The 19,866-nt window shown below is 39.9% G+C and overlaps 1 protein-coding gene across 1 annotated transcript in view; it reads left to right on the plus strand.

The window, feature by feature from the left end:
- Positions 1–19,866, plus strand: part of ASXL3 (ASXL transcriptional regulator 3) — a 129,084-nt gene that overhangs the window by 6,292 nt on the left and 102,926 nt on the right. The window contains exon 2 of the mRNA XM_067290428.1: positions 18,598–18,680. Within this exon, the coding sequence (XP_067146529.1) occupies positions 18,598–18,680 (83 nt within the window). The remainder of the gene's footprint in view (positions 1–18,597; positions 18,681–19,866) is intronic.

Raw genomic sequence — 19,866 nt, forward strand, 5'->3', positions numbered from 1 at the left:
ATACCCTGGATCAAACTGTGTCATTGCAACATCCTAGTCTGGACCAGGTAGCTTGCTCTTTTCAAGGCCAAAAGCCAAATTTGCTGTACTTCATGCAGGAACTTTTGCTATGTTCTTTGTAGTGCAGCCAGCAGATTATGGCCACTTTGAGGACCATTCGCTACACTTTGCCTCTTGGCTTTGTAGTGGTAAGTGTTTTTGAGATGTTGTATGTCTCAAAATGATTTCTAGTTTCCAGGGTATCATGATAATCTTGGCATGCCCAGTAAATAGCAGTAACTAAGCAGTGACCTCCTTTTCCACTGTGTATGGTATCAGGACCTGGCAGTAGGTGTGATTAGTGGAAATTCTTTCAGCATTATTACATAGCTTCCAATTGAAAATGACCAAACCCTCCTTGTGAGGAACTTATGAATGGAAGGAATCAAACATCTTAGCCTTTGTTATGGAGCAGTCAGCTTCTCATGGCAAGGCATACAAGAAAAGACTGAAATAGAGCCTGCTCTAAGCAGCGCATTCTGGTAGAGCCCATTTGCTTATCCTGTCAGTTCAAGTAGCAGATCCCTGTGCTGCTTAAGGACAATGGATTGGTCATAGATGCCCCTTCTAGTCTCTATCAACTTTGAAATGACGGTCACTCTCCCCAAAGAAATGCTAATCATTAAGGTACAGTGCCTCTGAGGCGGCTCCTCTTTGTGAAGTCCTAATAGCCAGTTTCCTGTTGCTGGAGTTGTCTTCCTGGCAGGAGATGTACCTGCTGGGAACATAAAAAGGGTAGAGAGGTGCCTTCTTACCTGCAGTTAATCTTAGCTTTGAAGGGATGACCTGTGTCTCTTTGCTTATTCTGCTTAAGCAGAACAGTCCCTAAATATGTCTATAGTAACTATTCTACAGTAATATACTATAGTAATTTAGCACAGACATAATGATATATTGTGAGATACCTTAGTAGTCATCTGGCAGTGCATGCCTTCTTCCTAGGTTGTCTTCAGTGTCATTGCGTTGGTTGGAGTGGGGGTTGCACTTGGTGTCCGAAGGATCCAGGCACCACCATTCACTTTGTTCTAAGCAAGTTCTGATGTTTCTGGCATTGGGGCAGGAAGCAAGGGGGCTCTGAGGTTCTCTGCTCTTGTCCATTGAATGTTAAGTGTTCGACTCTCTTTAACAGCTTAAGCTCAGCGTGATAAGGTCTCTGTAGACTTGAACATGTCTTTCATGAGCTGACATGTCTTACATGAGCTTTCCGCAGTGTCTGTGGCCTTTATAAGGTTTTTAATATATGGGATCTGGCTGTTACAAGTTCAGGGTCTCATGCAAGGACCATCCTGTACCTCAGTTGTCTGAAATGGACTTGTTCTCCCAAAACCTGCAGTATAGCATTGTGAGTTTAGTTTCTGTCTGACAACGTTTGCCAGCATTGGCAACCACAGTTCATTCTGTGCTCTAGAAGCACCAGAGACATTCACAGCCCTCAGTAGAGGACTTTCCAGGTCATGTCCTAGAATATTGTTCATGATTTTGGAGCACCAGGAAGTAATTTATTTAGCAGACAGACATTACATACTGTGTTTTAAAACTGGTCTTCCTACATGTCTAGATTGGTCTAGTTGAGTCTCTGATAATGAGAATCTCCTCACTGCTTGTAGAGGCTCAGCTCTACAGATCATTTTCTGGTGGGTGACAGTCACATCCTACAGACGATAGCCTGACTTACAGGTAGCAACATTCTCCAAAACTCTGCAACTTCATAAATGTTACTTGACAGACAAGTGTCTTGAGGTAGTAGATGATTTGGTTTGGAGAACTTAATATAGAAAGTATTTTCTCTTTCTTCTTGTGATCTTGGTTAAGTATGGAGAAGACCAGGAATTTGGTGAAGCAGTCATCCTGATTAGGATCTGTATTACTATATCCTGGTCAGCTTCTTGTACAACTTGATGTTTAGAGAGTGAAAAAAACCTTAATCAAAGGATACATCAACCATTCAAAGATCAAAGTTTTATTCCAGTTCCATTGACTCTTAGCAGTCTGGAGTACCTGCCTAACAGCATGAGTAGTGGGTCACTATAGTTGAGATCCTTTGTGAAATGTCTACAGAATATAGTAAATCACAGTCAGATCTTCATATCCCATATCATTTTGTTCTTGCTTTCATGACTTGAACTTTCTTTTTATATGATGAGGTCCTACCACTATCACTGTATTGCCAAAGTACATAACTTCATCCTTCAGTAAATGATAACTTTCTGCTTTGATTTTTTTTGTTTTCGTCCCATCAGTTTAAATAACAAATTCCACATCCGGATATTTCAATTCTCCTTGTCCATTTTTGGATAAATGTTGGTGTTTTTTAGATCTTTAAATTCCCAAACAGTTATCCACAAGCTGCTGGAATGCCTCTTGGAGTTGCTATATCAGAGAGGCATGCATATTAATATATGGCATTGTATGGATGTGCCAGTATGCCAGATATGCCAGTCAGCCTCACCTCCATCCCTGGAAAGGTGATGGAGCAGCTCATCCTGGAAGCCATCTCCACGCATGTGGAGGAAAAGAAGGTGATCAGGAGTAGTCAGCATGGCTTCACCAAGGGGAAATCATGCCTAACCAATCTGATAGCCTTCTATGATGGAATGACTGGCTGGGTAGATGAGGGGAGAGCAGTGGATGTTGTCTACCTTGACTTCAGCAAGGCTTTTGACACTGTCTCCCATAGCATCCTCATAGGGAAACTCAGGAAGTGTGGGTTAGATGAGTGGACAGTGAGGTGGATTGAGAAGTGGCTGAATGGCAGAGCTCAGAGAGTTGTGATCAGTGGCACAGAGTCTAGTTGGAGGCCTGTAGCTAGCGGTGTCCCCCAGGGGTCAGTACTGGGTCCAGTCTTGTTCAACTTCTTCATCAATGACCTGGAGGAAGGCACAGAGTGCACCCTCAGCAAGTTTGCTGATGATACAAAACTGGGAGGAGTGGCCGATGCACCAGAGGGCTGTGCTGCCATTCAGAGAGACCTGGACAGGCTGGAGAGGTGGGCGGAGAGGAACCTCATGAAGTTCAATAAAGGGAAGTGCAGGGTCCTGCACCTAGGGAGGAATAACCCCATGCACCAGTACAGGTTGGGGGTTGACCTGCTGGAAAGCAGCTCTGCGGAGAAGGACCTGGGAGTGCTGGTGGACACCAAGTTAAGCATGAGGCAGCAATGTGCCCTTGTGGCCAAGAAGGCCAATGGTATCCTGGGGTGCATCAGGAAGAGTGTTGCCAGCAGGTCGAGGGAGGTGATTCTCCCCCTCTCCTCAGCCCTGGGGACGCCACATCTGGAGTACTGTGTCCAGTTCTGGGCTCCCCAGTACAAGAGGGATGTGGCACTACTGGAGCAAGTCCAGCGAAGGGCCACAAAGATGATTAGGGGACTGGAGCATCTCTCTTATGAGGAAAGGCTGAGAGAGCTTGGCCTGTTTAGCCTGGAGAAGAGAAGGCTAAGAGGAGATCTTATCAACGTGTACAAGTATCTGAAGGGAGGGTGTCGAGAGGATGGGACCAGACTCTTTTCAGTGGTGCCGAGTGACAGGACGCGAGGCAATGGGCACAAACTGAAACACAGACAATTCCATCTGAACATGAGGAAAAACTTTTTCACTGTGAGGGTGACAGAGCACTGGAACAGGCTGCCCCGAGAGGTGGTGGAGTCTCCTTCTCTGGAGATATTCAAAACGCGCCTGGATGCAATCCTGTGCAGTGTGCTCTAGGTGACCCTGCTTGAGCAGGGGGGTTGGACTAGATGATCTCCAGAGGTCCCTTCCAACCTCAGCGATTCTGTGATTCTGTGATTCTGTGATGTGATAAATGCCCTTTTTCCTGATGTTCTGTTACTATCACTATGTGTCAATATTTCCTAGCAAGTTTAATGTTAGAAAATAATAGACATTTATTAGCAGTTAGTGTCTCTTCTGTAAAGTCCTCATACAACTGTGACCTCCTGTCTCCTGGACCAAGATTCTGGCAGCTATCTTGAAATCATGACATTCTCTGATCATGTCAGCTTCTTTTATCTCAGTTGGCAATTATTTCATCTAGAAATTCTAAACAGATAAGACCAAACAGAAACTCTTTGGAATTTGTTATTTAGAGAAGTAAAAATGGCTTAAGTTTGATGATCATGGAAGTGATGATCATGGAAGTGATGACCATAGAAGATTAAGCTGGAAAGGGTCTCAAGAGGTCACCTTGTCTATTTAGAGTTGGAAGTAAGTTACATGCCCCAAGTTAGCTTTAGTTTTGTGAAATCAGTAAAATAATTGTTAGCCTTCAGTACCCATTTTTTGAGCTACGACTCTTTGGGCCTTTGCCAGCATCTGGTCTTTTTGTGGAATTTCATGTCCTATTTATGAAATGGGAGAACTTGGGGAATAAAATAACTATGAAACATGGCCATGATTTAAAGTTCAAATACATCTTCACCTCTTTTTTTTTCCTGACAGTGACTAGACAGAAAGCCCCAGTTTTCATGTATAAATATTCATTTAATGGTGCTCAGTCACTTCTGCAGCCTTTTTGAGGGTTTTTAGGACTTCTAGGCTCCAACTGTCTTCAACAGCTTGCTATAGCAATGCTGCAGCAGGTTCATTCCTAGAACAATAGGGCTAATGCATTATAATTTATTTAATAATTTATTTTATTCATAATGCAGATTTTGAAGACATCTTGGTGTCCAGCTGGATGTCTGCAAGCACTCATCTTTTGTTTAAAAAAAAAAAAAAGCAGAATTGCTTAGAGGGCTTATCATCCAGCTGTGGAACAACCTCAGTAAATCACTGTTGAAATCACTGCAAATAAGTTACTACTGAAGATATCTTACTGTCTTTCCATCACTGCTTTCAAGCTGAACAGTGGCTCCACCAGTGTGTACCTTCCTGAGGACGTCAGGGACTACCAGGCATTGTCCCTGTTCTGAGCTCTCAGCAATCAGCTGACTCTCTGCCAATTTCCCTATCATTTTTGGAATAACAGCTACCTATGTGAGTGAAATGTGTCAATGAAACCAGCCCCATGTCTTTGTTGTGGAGTGATGCTCCTCTTTGCTGGTAAAAGTCTGTTGGTGAATGCTATGGTTTGTAGAGCATGGGATCAGCCCCCAGAGAGTAGATACCGAAAGAAACTGAAATTACTCCTTTAAGCTAGCTTGAGCACTCTGCAGTTGCCCTAGGAAGAAGGATCTTTCCTGCAGTTTGTGACATAGTGTTCCAAGGACTCAGCCCCACTAAGTGGCGCTGATGTTAAAACATGCTCTTTTTTTGGAGTGGTAGAAGCACTTGGGAACTAGAGGGCTGTGAGTTCACAAGGTAAATTTGGAGATTTTTTTCAGTCCAATCCTGCAACTTACAGAATGCTGTATACAGCCATTGCTGATGATTGTTGAGTATCCTAAGCACCTCCACAGGTACTTCTCAATACCTGTGCTATGATTGACCTTTTGCAATAAGTGTTTCATGTTCATTGTAACTATTGTGGGTTGTTAATTTAGCCTCCAGACCCACAGCAGAATTGTCACTTGAGGAGAACACCGTGGAACTCATACAGGGTTGTCTGGGGAGCTGTTCAACAAAAAAGAGCATAAATATGGGAGAAGTGAACAAATAGATGCTGGACTGGCAGTGTTTGAAGGGTACAGGATACCATGCCAGAGATGAGCGATAAGGGAGGGTGGGCAGGGTAAAAGGCACTGAGGGTAAAATCAGTGTCTGGGCAATAATTTGAGTTACTGTGTTTCATGGACTGCAGAAGGGTGGTCTTTCAACAGGTCTTTGAACTACAGGTTGAAAGCTACAATAGTAGATGGGAAACTAGAAAACGGATTTCAAATTTTGGAGCAATTGAGTCAAAGCAGTGAGTCAGGATTGTTTTAGTGACTGTATGTTGTTTGGATTTGGAAATTGGACCAGAAGAGTGTCATCTGTCTTCTTTTAATCTCTTTGAAAAAAACAAACGTATTTAAAATATCTTAATCTTTTACATTAGTTTGGCCCTAAGTGAGCCTGTTAAAGTATTTTGTAGATTTTAAAATATTTTTTAGATTAACCTCTAATGAAAGAGTTAATTGTTGCAAAAGAGAACACTTCTGTTTCTATCCATTTGTGGGGTTGCTCTGCAGACAGATTCTGTTTGACATTCCATCAAAAAATTCTCAATTTACTAATTTCTGAAATCTTTAAAACTTCCATTAATTTTTAAAAAAGTAAGTATGTGTGTGTCCAATTTTAACTTTGCTGAATTACGACAGACTTAGTTTCGTACTGAAATTTTCATTTGCTAACTCATTACATTAGTGTCTGAGCTGTATGTGAATGTTTCAAATTAGTTAAATAAAACAATGCTGCTGTCTTCATTCTCAGACAGATCTGCAAAAGTGACCGCCTAGATTAAGTGAAGTTGGAATATATGCATGGTGGTTGGGAAATACTTCCAAAAGAGCTGCAAAGAGAACAAAAGGTTAAAAAAAAAAAACCACTGCACCTGTTTGCTGTTCTCAACATTCTTAAAGCTGGTATGGCAAGACACTTCATGTGTTAGTTAAAAGTTGGAGTTAATTTTACAGAAAAATATGGGTGTGGAGGGGGAGGGAAGGGATCTGGGGAAAGCGCTTTGAAGATTAATGTTCTGAAAAAAATGATTTTTAAATGATATATGCATATATAGTAATAAATATGATGCTTATTACTGTAAGTACTTGCATACATTTTCTAGGATTAGTAGAAGAGAATGAAACTGAATTTTGGTCTGTTGGCCTGCTATGTGCTGAAAAGAGAGGTGTGCCTGAGCAATACTAATGTAATCCTGGGGGGAAAGATGTTGGTGCTGCATTGGGAAACAGTGGAGCAGAGACAGATATGCTCACACTGGACAGACATCCAGTGGGAGGTAGAACAGAAAATATAATGGAGGGAAACAAAATTTCATGATTGAAAGTGAAAAAAATGGAAAAAATACTTCTAAATTCTAGGATAAAATTGCATTTTGTTTATTTACTTATCATTTTGATACCATTTCAGTTAATCAGATAACCTGCTAAAATCCCCAAACTTCACCTTTAATGTTTGGATTCTTCTCAAACTTTGGTAGTGTAAGGATGGCAATGAAACACCAAGATAAAACATTCTGTCTTCTTTCCTCTGTAAAAGATAGAGCCTTTGTCTTGGAAATGAACTACTTTGTTTTTATTATGTTGCAGTCTATCTAATTTTAGAACAATTTCCTTTATGTTCCATCTCAACCAAAGGGGTACTGTTGAAATTTTAAGTAATTCCTTTGAAATATTTGAAAAGAACCATTTGTCTTTTGAAATATTCTCTCATACATTTGGTAATAGGATCTCCTATTGGAATTTTCAGAATTAGTTTCAAGTGATCTTGCCCAAGTTATTTTGAGAGCAGCAAATCACATACATAGATTTTGCAAATAGGAGATTCTAGGAGAAGTATTTATCTGACATGAAGCTTGAAGATGAGACTGTGATAGTTTTCTTGTTATGAATCTGGACACGTTGGTGTATTTTTGTTTTAACATCAGAGAACCGCATCTAAATCTTCTGTGCATGATTTTGTGTCTTTGGATGAGGTTGTTTGGTAAAGTTAAAGGAAAATCATGTTCCTGAATTTGAACTGAAAGGCTAATCTTATAACTGACTCATATTGGTTCAACGGCACAGTTATGAGTTCAGTAGCTACAGTGGAAGCCCAAGTTGAGGCAGTGTAAACTTTGCATAAAGCAGTTTTCATTTTTCTGTTCATTTGTTGCTTGCTATTTTGGGGGGAGGTGGAAGATGTAGCTAAAATGTTATTATCGTCTTTTAAAACATATCTATAACATTGTGCCTAAAATCATAGACACTGAAGTTGTTTGCCAATAACATTTCCTAGGAGCTGACAATTTTTCCTGCTACATTTCCTGAGGAAGTGTGATGTTTGGGAAAACTCAGATCCTCAAATGTATGCATGTTGGTGCTAATAGAAAAGAATAAAACCATGACTGAATACATTATCTAACAGCCATGTTTTGCCCTTTCTTGGTGTGCTTTTCTTGGGTAGTGTCCCTTGCCAGGGAACAGCTAAATCTGCTCAATTGTGGGGGGTCTGAGGATAAGAAATACACTGGCAAATTAAGGACTCTTAAAAGTTTGTCTTCAACAGGAAGCCTAGCTTTGTGAGAAGTCTCTGTGTTTATATTCCCTCAGAAAATCCTCTGCGATTCCTCTCTGCTGACTAATTACTGTGTTGTGATTCAGGAGATAACAGTTCAATGGAAGTAGCTGCATGGTGTACGGCTGATTCTCATTTCCCACTGTAACTTGGTCAGTGCTTGTCCAGGTTGATTTTGAGAGGAAGCCAATCTTGTAGCTCAGAATAATGACTTCAAGCAGGCTTAGGAGTTTGGAGCCTCCACAACAACCAGTGATTATCCTGAGCATCTTCAGGTTTTTCTCTCATGGACGAAGACATGTTCTGCATTTTGGTCTAAGATCTGGTTACAAACTGTTGGTGTAACAATCAGCTTTTTATCCCCTTACCACCTCCAGTTTTGAAGTCACAGTTCATCTTTCTTCTGTATAGGCTGGAGGCCCTGTTGAATTGGTTTACCTATGCCAAGTAATTGCTCCTATTGGTTTAAATCTCTAGAGAAAATAGCATCCAGCTGGTAAACAGCTGTACCAGTGAGGACCCATTGATTTTTCTCTTGTCCACTTACCATCAATAAGGAATCTCCTTAGCTTTCATGATACTTCTTCCTTGCCGTAACGTAACCGTGTTACCTGGCTGGCCCCATTGGCAGGGCTGGTCTCAGTTGCTGATTACATTATATGTGGATGTGATTAACAGTCTGATAAAAATGCTTAAGTCAATGCTTGAGAAGCTTAGATAAAGAAATGCTTTGTGGTAAGAGCTCTCTAATAATGTGTTCCATTTGATATATACCAATGGTAAAGAATTGCTGTTTTTTAACAGAAAAAAATTTAAATCAAGGATTGGTTTTCCCACCTTGGCATGATATAGTAGTATCCAGAAAAGGAGAATTTAAGAAAATGAAGACAATTCATTTTCCATTTTGGGGGAAATATAATCCTTCCCCCTTCAACAGAACTTTTGCTTATCATGGCTTCCATGTTCTTACCACAGTATAATCTGAAGTGTTTTCTTTCATAAGAACAGCATATTATAAGTACATTTTCCTAAAAGGATAGTGTGTTGAAAGATTATTAACTTAGGTTCAGGATGGTCAGATTATTTTAAAATGTCCTTGGAAAGAAGTGATCATGTAGCTTTTCTCAAAACTTGAGGAAAACTGCTCCTTCTATCTCAAGTTTTTTTTATCTCAAGTTTTTTTCAAGTATTTATATATGAATGCAAACACAGATAAAAATCCATCGTGTTTTCTTTCTAATCTTCCCGTGTTGTGACAAATGTTTCTTAGTATTAGTTGTTAAATAGTACATTGTTCAAGCCTTTAAACAGATGCTACAAGTATCACTGTGAGCCACCAGTATACACTTTAGTTCTGCAATACATGATGGATTTAATGGCACAACAGTGGGTGGACTTAGGTGATGAGATGGGCGAAAGGACTGTGTGGAAAGACTGAAGAAAAAGAACTGAACAAGCAAATGACATAAAATGCATATGAATTAGTGAACCACAAAATATTATCCTATTTTTGAAAAGCTTAGATGAGTAATTGTCAGCTGTGCCATCTGTAAGTAAGGTGGGCTTCCAAACTCATGGCAATTAAAACTGCTTAACATCCCACTCCAGCCCTATATTTTATTCTGTATACAGTCAGTACTGAAGACTAATCTCTTATGACATTAATTGTCTCATGAGGAGAAACGGAATAAATCACAGTAGCCCTTCCTCTCTTCACTCATGAAGATAAATGCCATAACATGATGGCTGATCTTTGTTATGACACTAACCATTATATATTTAACAAAGATAGCAAAATCCCACTGACAGCTAACAAAAGAATTCTCTCTTTACATGTTCTATGAGAAGGCTGTATTTACTTTGTTCAAAAACATGACTTATATCTGCTCTCAGAGCATTTTAAGCAGTAGATTTGGATTGTGCCAGTACACAATGATGTCATGATTCAGACTAATGAAAACTGATGTGAAATCATTTTGTAAGTTTGGGGAGAAAAAAAAACAAACTCCATAAAACACAAGGAATCTATTTTGTAATGCCAGCTCTGACATGAACGAATAACTCTCTCCTATTTGAAAAAAGCAAACCCCAAACCAAAAGCTTTCATCACTTCTTTGGCAGAGCTTTTCTGTTTATCATGTAGCCTCTGATACAGGTGAGCTTAAGGAATTGAGAATGGCTCTTTATTGTGTCTGTAATTGCAAAGGACTTTTTTTCTGGCTTTATCATTTGTTCTACACCTCTCTGGCATTTCTTTCCAGTTTTGCCATGTATTAGAAACATTCTGTTCTTTATTTCTGGGATAAAATTACTAAGAAAGATTTTTAGTAATTTTCTGCATCTCTGCATACTTATTAATGTGAAGGGAGCAATGCTCTGTATCATCCTGTGGGTGAGAAAGAGAACAAACAACGGAGTTTTGAAGTTTATGGATTCTCCTTGTGAGGTTAAGAGGATCAATGGTACTTTAATTGGCTTTTCATCTAAACATCAAAATGTCCTGTGAGTTTCATGAAGTATTTTCATGGTATCTATCTCGCAGAATTAAAACTGAAGCATAGTTTTAACAGTTAACATTTTATTTGTATATTTGTTATCATTAATGATATATTAGTAACATGGATAGAAATGCTTCTTGGTTGGTTAAATGCTGCATCATGCTGCGTCAATGGAGTCAGTGTCATGGCAGCATGAAACCTGTTTTATCATTTTAATAAGTGACTATTATCTGGATGAAATACTTAAAGAAAATGGCCAAACCTGATAGGTAAGAATGGAGTGTATATGGAGTGGGAGCATGTATTTAAAATACTTTATTTGTAGTATGTTATGCTTCTAGATTAGTTTTTTCTTTTTTTTTTTTGCCTTTGAAATCTTAGGTCTATATCTTTAGGACACTGTCTAACAAGATAAGCTGTGGTAGTAGAGCAATGGCAAGAAAAATGGCATAACTGTCTCCTCTTGTTAAATCTAGTATGTTCAGAGAGTAGCCAGTAGGAATTTTATTTCTCACATTAGAAGTAACCCTCACACGTTACATTTGCCTGAAGAAATTAAGCGTCAAAGGCTTTTAAAACAAACACATACTCATTTTCTCTATTGATTTTATGGGAAGTATTCTGCTTCATATTTTTTGATTTTAATATGCTGAAAGATCAGTTATACAGCAAACCTTTTACAGTCTCAGAGAAAAATCTACATCAACTTGCATTAGAGAAAGCAGTGTATATGGAGGTGAATATGTTTGGGGTTCTTCTTAGTATTTTTTTTCTTGTTCCTTGGGTCGTGATGAATGTATTCACATTGTTGATAGTTCTTTCCTCTGTTATCTGTAGTATAAAGGCAGCTGACAGAGCATTCATATTCCATTCCACTCCATTAGTCCCAGTCACCTAGTCATGGCCTCTAGTCATTTTGTACAGGGGTAAGTGCCAAAGAGGAAGTTTTATCCCTGGTGGAATTAGAGGCATTTCAGGATCGTGGCCTGTTTGATTAGTGCAGATTTCAGTAATTTTGGGGGGTGGCGGAGCTCTGTTTTGCTACTGGCCCCTTCTATGTAATAAGGACTCATAGCTGTAAACAGCTTTGACCCATGATTTTCAGCTGACTGCACTGATAAAGTGATTGAAACTTTTACCCTAATCTTCTAAACCAAATCAGCAGAGCATATGGTCTGCAAGCCGCAGGAGGCTCACAATACTATTTGTTTGTCCTGTCAGCACCTAAGAGCCAGTCTGCTGGTAGCTGGCCATTCAGCATATGCACATCTCTTGACTGCCTAGGCAATACTTGTGTGCCTGTGTGTGGATTTTGGGGAACCCACAGCAATGAACTGCATCTGCATCATTGTGCTAATGCATCTGAAGGTAGAGGATTTAGAAATGTGTTCAGGGAGTATACTGTGGTGAGGAAAAGAGAAGAAAGGTACGTCAGTAGGGATGTGGAAAGATGGGAAATATGGAGATGAAGGGTATTGCAATGAAGATGTGGGTGCTCCAAAGATGAGTGTATCACCACGAGAGTCAGGGAAGGCTGGGGATGTGAGAGGTGTTGGGGTATTGTGGTAGAAAGTGATGAGAGATGCTGCTTGCGTGGTTCAGCTGAAATCTTTAGTGGCTGAGCTGCACTGTCAGAATTGTGCAGTCATACTGACAGCCTAGAGGCACTGTCACTTGAGCTGAAGTCAATGTTAGTTAATTCTGCTAATAATAACGAAACCCATACTGGGGCGGAAAGATGGATATCCTGCTCACTGGGATGTCCATCTTCGACCCTGATCTTACACAGAGATCTGATCAGATGAACCCAATGAGCATGCAGAATCCTGTTACAGTCGTTGAGGTGTTTAAGGATCTGTGCTGACAGATCCCTAAGTGAAAGTTCCTGGCTGTTCAGACAGACTGATTAATTAGTAAGGAGAAAAATATGAAGTTTTCCTTTTATTTCAGTATGGTAGACCAGATCAATAGGTTGTTATTAGAAGTCAGTTGTTTAGGGTTGAAAAGTTTACCCTATGTTTTCTAGCATGATGGCTGAGTCTACCAGCAACAGCAAGATGTGTCTTTGCTGCCAGACTTTATGCTTTTTAAAGGAATAGCACAAGTGCAGGTTTAATTTTAGCTCAATTGTAATCCAATTTATTTTGAATTCAAAATGTCAAGTGTGCAGTTTATTTGGAATTTCTGAAGCACCACTGCTGCCCTGCTATCAGGTAAAAATATGACATTATAAAAGATAATAATAATAATAATACAGGTCCAGACATCCCGGAACAAGCATCAAACCAGCCAGTCAAAGCAATGGAATGAACAAACAAATCATTCAGCTTCTTTCTTGCTCTTTCCTTTCATCCAATGTTTTAGAAAATGATTATGCCTTATATATTTGGCAGGTTAGCAAAGCTAAGCAGTTTCAGACCAACTTGCAAACAAATTTCAAAGTAGAAATTGCCTTGCAGGAAACACTCTTCTAGTTGTTGCCTCTAGTTCATGCTAAAGGAACTGCAGTTAAAATGTTTTTGACTGGAAGAGGGTTGGGGGAAAAAATTGGATTTGGGGTAAACATACTTTAAGCCATTTGAGCTTTATAGGTCAGCGGCATTACTTCTGAACCTAATAAAGTGTGGATCAGTAAGCATGCACATAATTGATGTTGTTAAAACTTCATTTAAAGTATTTCTGCAGTTTTACTTATTTTATATGTTGTTTTCTTGTTATGTTACATCTTTGTTCCCTTCTTTGCTTGATTTTGCTTTATCATCTGGAATGATGCATGAATTACAAAGGCGAATTCATAATATAGAGCATATCATGAAAGCCATCTCTTATGGAATGCATCTCCTTCCTCTCGGAACTTTATAACCTCCTTATTGTAATTGCAATTGCTTATATAGAAAAGTCCTACTAGGAGAATTGTTACTCCCATTTTAGCTTCTTTTAATGGTTTTAGCACCTGGAAACTACCCTTTACCTTTCTTTCAATCACCATCAGCAAGAGCTCCAGAAACCCCTATTTGAGGATTTCTGTTAAAATAGCTTGTAGTGTGTCTCCTTTGTTATTTTCATCCCTCTTTTCTATTTTTCATATATTATGTACCCTCTCTCTTCTCTTTCTTCTTGCTTTTTTCTCCTATTCATCCATCTCTATCCACTTCCTTTCTTCTCCCACTCTGTACTCTATCCTACCCTCTCCTCTCCTAACCCATTTACCCATCTTCCTTCACACAAAAGGCTTTGAACTTTTACCAGACAGCCGATAATTCTCCAAGGACTAAAGCCGTTAATCAAAAATGAATACAAAAGATTTGAGTGGGGTACTTCCCACAATAGAAGTCAGTCCTCCTGTTAACCTCACACAAGCAGCTGGAAAAGACAATGCTGGATTTATTCCAAGATGCTGTTCTTGCACCCTGTTTGGGACTCCATTTTTCAATTCATTAACTTAGTAACGGTTGACTAGAAAATATCATATATTTTCTGCTTAGGAGAAGAAGGAAAGTTGCTTTTCTGTTCTTTTATTCACCCTGCCCTCTTTGGGTAGTAAAGAATGCCTGTTGTGCAGTTCAGCTTGACCCTTGCATTTTGGCCGTTGAGTGGGAGAGCTGGCAGTAACTGTACTGTACCTCTTCCTCCTCCTGAATTATTTAAATAACCTTCTAAAAGAGAATTTCTCCAGTCTGTGAGTGGTGGCTCATCTTATAGTTTGACCAAGCAGAAATGATAAAATGGACCTGATTTTTGTCAGCTACCTGACCTTCAGATCCCTGCAAGCCACTTGCAGAAATGGTAAAGGCTCAGACCGGTCTCAGCTTACTCTACTTTGGCAGGACAGTCAGCATCAACAGGGCCGCGAGACTGATCTGCCTGCTGATTTTGAATGACAGCACTGTATCAGTTCGCACTTGGCCCTTGTTGAGAGGACTCATTTTTGTCAACATAATAACTGATAGCTGTAGGAGTAGTGGCTGCTTCTCTGGCAAAGCTTCCTACTTTCTGCAGGACAAGGTTTACAAGTGGCAAGGCTGACTTTCTAGTTTGCGTTGCTTCATGCTGTCCTGCTCCTTTTGTTCCCTCTAGTGGCTGAAGCGCAAACAGTGGAGCAGATCTGATTCACTGACAAGCAATTTTATATATAAATGAAACTAATCGTTCATCCATTACATAGAGGTTCTCTTCTGATTTAGTAGGTCAACTGAGCGTTTCGTGTTTCTCTCTTAGGCAGAGCTGCGAGTCCTGCCTGGGCTCCAGAATTCTCCTGTTACCAGGTCACTGGGAGGTATTTTTTTCCTGGTGTGGTATCTGATTTGTTGAGCACTGTAGATGCATAGAGTGACAGAGACCCTGCTGAGAGAAGGGATTTTGATTGCTTCTTGTCACATACAACTGAAATGAGTTTTCCATTAAACCTGGGAATTCATGTGTTTGTGCGATTTGTGCAATTATTTAATCTCTCTTAAGTTGGGGATTGATGTGTGTTGGTGATGCAACCATAACTGTTTCTCAGGCTGCTACCATTTGCTAATAGGTTTGCTTTCCACTGCTTGTGCTTGGTAGGTTCAGAATCTTCTTGGCTTTGAGGTTTTAACCTGGGTTTGAATGAACTCCAAGAACATGTTCAGTGTAGTGGCTACTTCTGTTATCTTCCGGATTTCATGATGGATGTCAAACCATTTGTCCCAGTTAGTGACTGTCCCTTTTTATGGCTGTGGCTAAGTGGCATGAATAAATAGACCATATTTGATCCTTGGTGACAGAGGTTCCAGTCAGTGCAGCCAGTTCTTCTGCCACTGTCCTACTTAAGAAAATGCATTGAAACAATCATACTCTTCATGACAGTTACTTTGGCTTGTTTTAATTTCAGCATTATTAGTCACTGCCCATACAAGATATGAGTGTTGGTGGATGGAGTGGGAGGAAGGAGAAGGATATTTAAAACAGATAAAGACTTCTTCCTCTGCTCAGCTTGACTTTTTCTGACCAAGAAGTCTATGACTTCATTATGCTACTGCATTTTACTATTTTATTTGCTTTAAGGGACAGTTAGTAATTTATTTTGATTTTCTAATATTATTTTTAAAAGAGTTAGAAATGCAAAAGTTATTGTGGGTTTTTAGTAGTGTTAATAGTAAGATGCCAAGGCAAGAGACACTAGTGCAATTATCAGTTCATTGTATCCTTCAGCTCACAGACTCTTAAATAATACTGTTTTCCATAGCTGGGGGAAGAAAATAATGGAATTGTCACTAGAATATTTTTCTGAGTAATTATTTTCATTTTCCTACTGTGATAAATGGTTCGGCTAAAGTTTTTTTTGGGGGGTGGGGGTGGGAAGGGGGTGGCAGGACAGGCAGAAAAAACCATCCTCGTGGAAGTTATTGACTAAATTAATCTTCATTGTGATAAAGAAAACTAAATCAGGTACACGATAAGATTGTTTCAAATTAAGTAGTGTTTGAGTTGGAGAATTATGCTTTTCAGTTAGGGTATGAAACAGTTCTTTAAACAACAGGCCTCTGTTTAAGGGGTTGGAGGGACAGAAGTACAGTTGTAGGGTATATGAACTGCAGCCCACACTACGTGTCCAGCAGTAAAACCAGTCCACACAATGGGCAGTTGTTTGCTCCAGCACGTTCAGCCTGTCTAACATACTCTGCGTTTCAGTTTGCCATTATACCCTGAATGTGTTTGCTTCATACTGTGGTATTTAAAATCTGCCTTGTGGGTTTGATTAAACTTTCTGTAGTGGTGTTATGCATCCTGCTTGTTGGCTTCATTGTTGCTTTGTGAAGATGATCTTCCGTATCCATATGTCTGGCCATTGTCCCCACAAACAGGTCAGTGCGGCTTCCTCAGCACAAACTGCTCTCCCTTCTCCCGCTGTCCAGAACAGGGTGACTTCTGATGTTTGCGCAGCTTTTCTGTTTCCTCCCCACTGTCATCAGACTCGCATGGTAATACTTGGCACTTTTACTGACTTAATAGAGTAGGATGTGATGTCGTAGAGAAGGGGACAGGGCTACCCAAATTTTCTCAATTGCAGGGAGGAGCTGCCCAGGTGTGCTGAGGGGCCTGTACTCAGGAAGAGAAACAGGGAATCCTCCACAGTGAGTAACCCCGCTTTCAAGTGCACCCAGTTTCCTTCATAGCCGTGTCCAGTACAGTGTAGTTTCCTCTTCTGTCCTTTCCAGTTTTACCCAGTTTGCCCTCTGGAGTCTTCCCAGTTCAGTTCAGTTCCCTTCTTTTCCTTCGATTTCAGTGTGTCATTTTACTTTGTCCATTTTCTTTGTCTTTTCAAAGGTTAAGGTTTCCATTTTTGTCTCTTCACAGCATTAATCTTTTCTCATCCTAGTCTTAATCCAATATACATTGTCATTTTTACAATGTGTCATGTGGTTCTATCACTAATACATCATATCATTTCTCTTCCCTTGCTGTGCAAAGGCCCTTTTTCCAGCTCTGTGCAGTTCCTTCTGTCCTTATTCATTATCATACTCTTTCCTGCCCACTCTTCTTTCTCCTTTCAAATCACCTTTTGGTTTTCCTTCTCCAACAGGTCCCTTTTATCTTGCCTATTTGTGTACATGTGATAAACTCAGTTCAGCTCCCAAACCTTTCTAGTGCAGCCCTCACTTCTGCATTTTCCTTTTGTAGAACTGAAAGATAAAGGGTACGAAGCTCATCTGTAACAGAAGAACCAAAGGATTTGGTAAACTGTGTTTTGAATGAGAAAGGGGAGAACAGGCAGTCAATCAGAACTGTAAAATGGCAGGAAAGGGCTGAACTGGACAAGGAATTGGTAGTGAGTAGGAAGGCTTTGGCTTTTGGTCAGCTGCTTGAATCACAGCCTTGGTTAGCACCCTTCACAGTTTGGTGATTTGCATGATTTGATTTGGTGGTGTCTCTAGTTCCTCATGGGCAGGTGTCCACATAGTAGTACCTACTTTCCCAATTGCCATCAATTGGTAACCACTAGAGAGAAGCTCAGGACTGCATGAGTTTGGAGACCAAACTGATTTATCATTTGCCCATGGTAGAAATGCAAGTTATTGCTGAGATATGTTGGCAAGACACTGTGGGGAAGCTTGCATTGCTGTTGCCTATGCTGCATCTTTTATTGCTGATTGAATTGAAAGGGCTGTCAGTCTGGCACCTTACATGGGCAAAAGAGTGGCTGATTGGGTAACTGCTTAAAACTGACAGGGACAAAAAGGAAGTGGAAAAAGTAGAAAAACCCATGCAAGACGGTTGTAACTGGGAAGAGGAGTGGGTTAATTTGGGCTCAATTGGAAAAGGCAAAGGAGTGGAAAACTGAGCTGAACTGGAAAAATATACTGCACTTTGAGTCATGTAGCATCTTATGTGCTTCTGTGACTGTTCTGACTACTTCATTTTTCATCCTTTTTAGAAACAAAAAGCATTTAAAATTAAAAACCTATCTGTGTCAAATCTTACAGTAGTTCCTCCTCTGCAAAAGAAGCTCTTAGACAATTTTCTGAGGTCATGACAGAACCTAGGTGTAGAAAATTCAAATGACCTCAGATAGTTTTAAAGTAATAGAAAAAGAAAGACAAGACTAGCTGTCTCTTTCTTTTTTTTTTTTATTCCCACCTGAAAGGAACTATGTTGCTGTGTCCTAAAATTAGTTTCATATTTTAACTCTTTAGTTTATTTGGAACCTGATAAGAATTTTTCCCAGGCATTTTAGCAGATGATGCACACAAACAGCAAGTAAATCTCATTCTTGCTGCAGTTTCCTGGATTGCGTCTGGCCTTCCAACAGACAGAGGACTCCCATCTCAACACTACAGTTCCCTGCCCTTAACAAATGATTATAAAAAAACTGCATGATCACATAACCTTTCAGATTCACAGCTGTTCCTTCTCACTTACACATTTATTTTTCTTTTTAGGCATTGGAAAAATACCCCAACTCACCAATGACTGCAAAACAAATATTGGAAGTCATTCAGAAAGAAGGGTTAAAAGAAACAAGGTCAGTGTTTATATATTAATATTTTTACTATCTCTTTGAAAACCATCTAGGAATCATGCATAATCTTCAAAAATGTTAAAGTGCTGGTTAATGGCTGAATCCATATCCCAGTACACAAGGTAGGAAGTATGGGGTTTGTTTGTTTGTTATTGCAAGGCTTTTAAAACGGTATGTGACTGGCTTAATTTAGTACCTTCCAAAAAGAGTCTGTGGGCCAGCTCTAGTACACTGGCTTTTCTTTAGAAAGACAGTGTGATCTGGTCAGACAGCCCAATGCCGCTTCTCGTTTTTTGCATATAGCCCCAAGCTTGGCATCTGGGTTGCCTCTGCCACCACATGCATGGACAAAGTATAAGATGGAATGAGAAGCTCTGCCTCTCTCGCTGGGATTTGTGGTCTGGCACTTGAAGTCACTGTTGCCAACCTGCTGATGTTGCCTGTGGTAATGGGGGTTGTGCTGATAAAGAACTGGGGGTGGGAGGAGAGGGGTGTCTGAAATTGGGGATGGCTCGGTGTGGCTGCAGAGGTTGGATCCTGACTTAACTAATTACAGTGTACTTTGGATGTAGATTTTTACTATAATCATTAAGTCCTTAGAGGATAGGCAGGTTATCCAAAGCCTAATGAAATCAACAGTTGTCTTCCATTGACTCCAGTGTGTTTTTGATCTGATAAGTATGGTCCAATATAGATAGACATGCAGCATCTTGTTCCTTAAAGGTGACTACATGGCAGGTCTTCTAGTGACCTGCAGATGAAAACTCGGACAACAAATAAAATAAAGGAAAAACTAGTTGTCAGGTGGTGGTCTCCTATAAGATGCAGTTTCTTCTTCTCTAAATGATATAGTAAAGATTTTCTGTTCTAATAAATCATTTTAATAAGTGTTGCTGTCTCAAAGCAAAGGGAGACATCTGCTTTTATTTTAATTATATTCTTTTAGTTTGGCACCTAAAATCTAGAACAAGGGAACTTCAAAGCCCATTTAGAAGAGTAATAACACATTACATCTGTTACTTCTGAATTTACTTTGGTGACCCAGAAGTAACCATGTGATATCCTTTTCCTGAATGTACTGTTGTTCTTAAGAAACAGAAATGCTCTGCATGATCATTTGCAGTGCACAGCCATGCACTGCTTTGTTGGTAGCCTCGTATCATGCTTATAATATCTGTATTTTGGTAAA

This window comes from Apteryx mantelli, chromosome 2 (genome assembly GCF_036417845.1).
Source record: "Apteryx mantelli isolate bAptMan1 chromosome 2, bAptMan1.hap1, whole genome shotgun sequence".
Classification (NCBI taxonomy): domain Eukaryota; kingdom Metazoa; phylum Chordata; class Aves; order Apterygiformes; family Apterygidae; genus Apteryx; species Apteryx mantelli.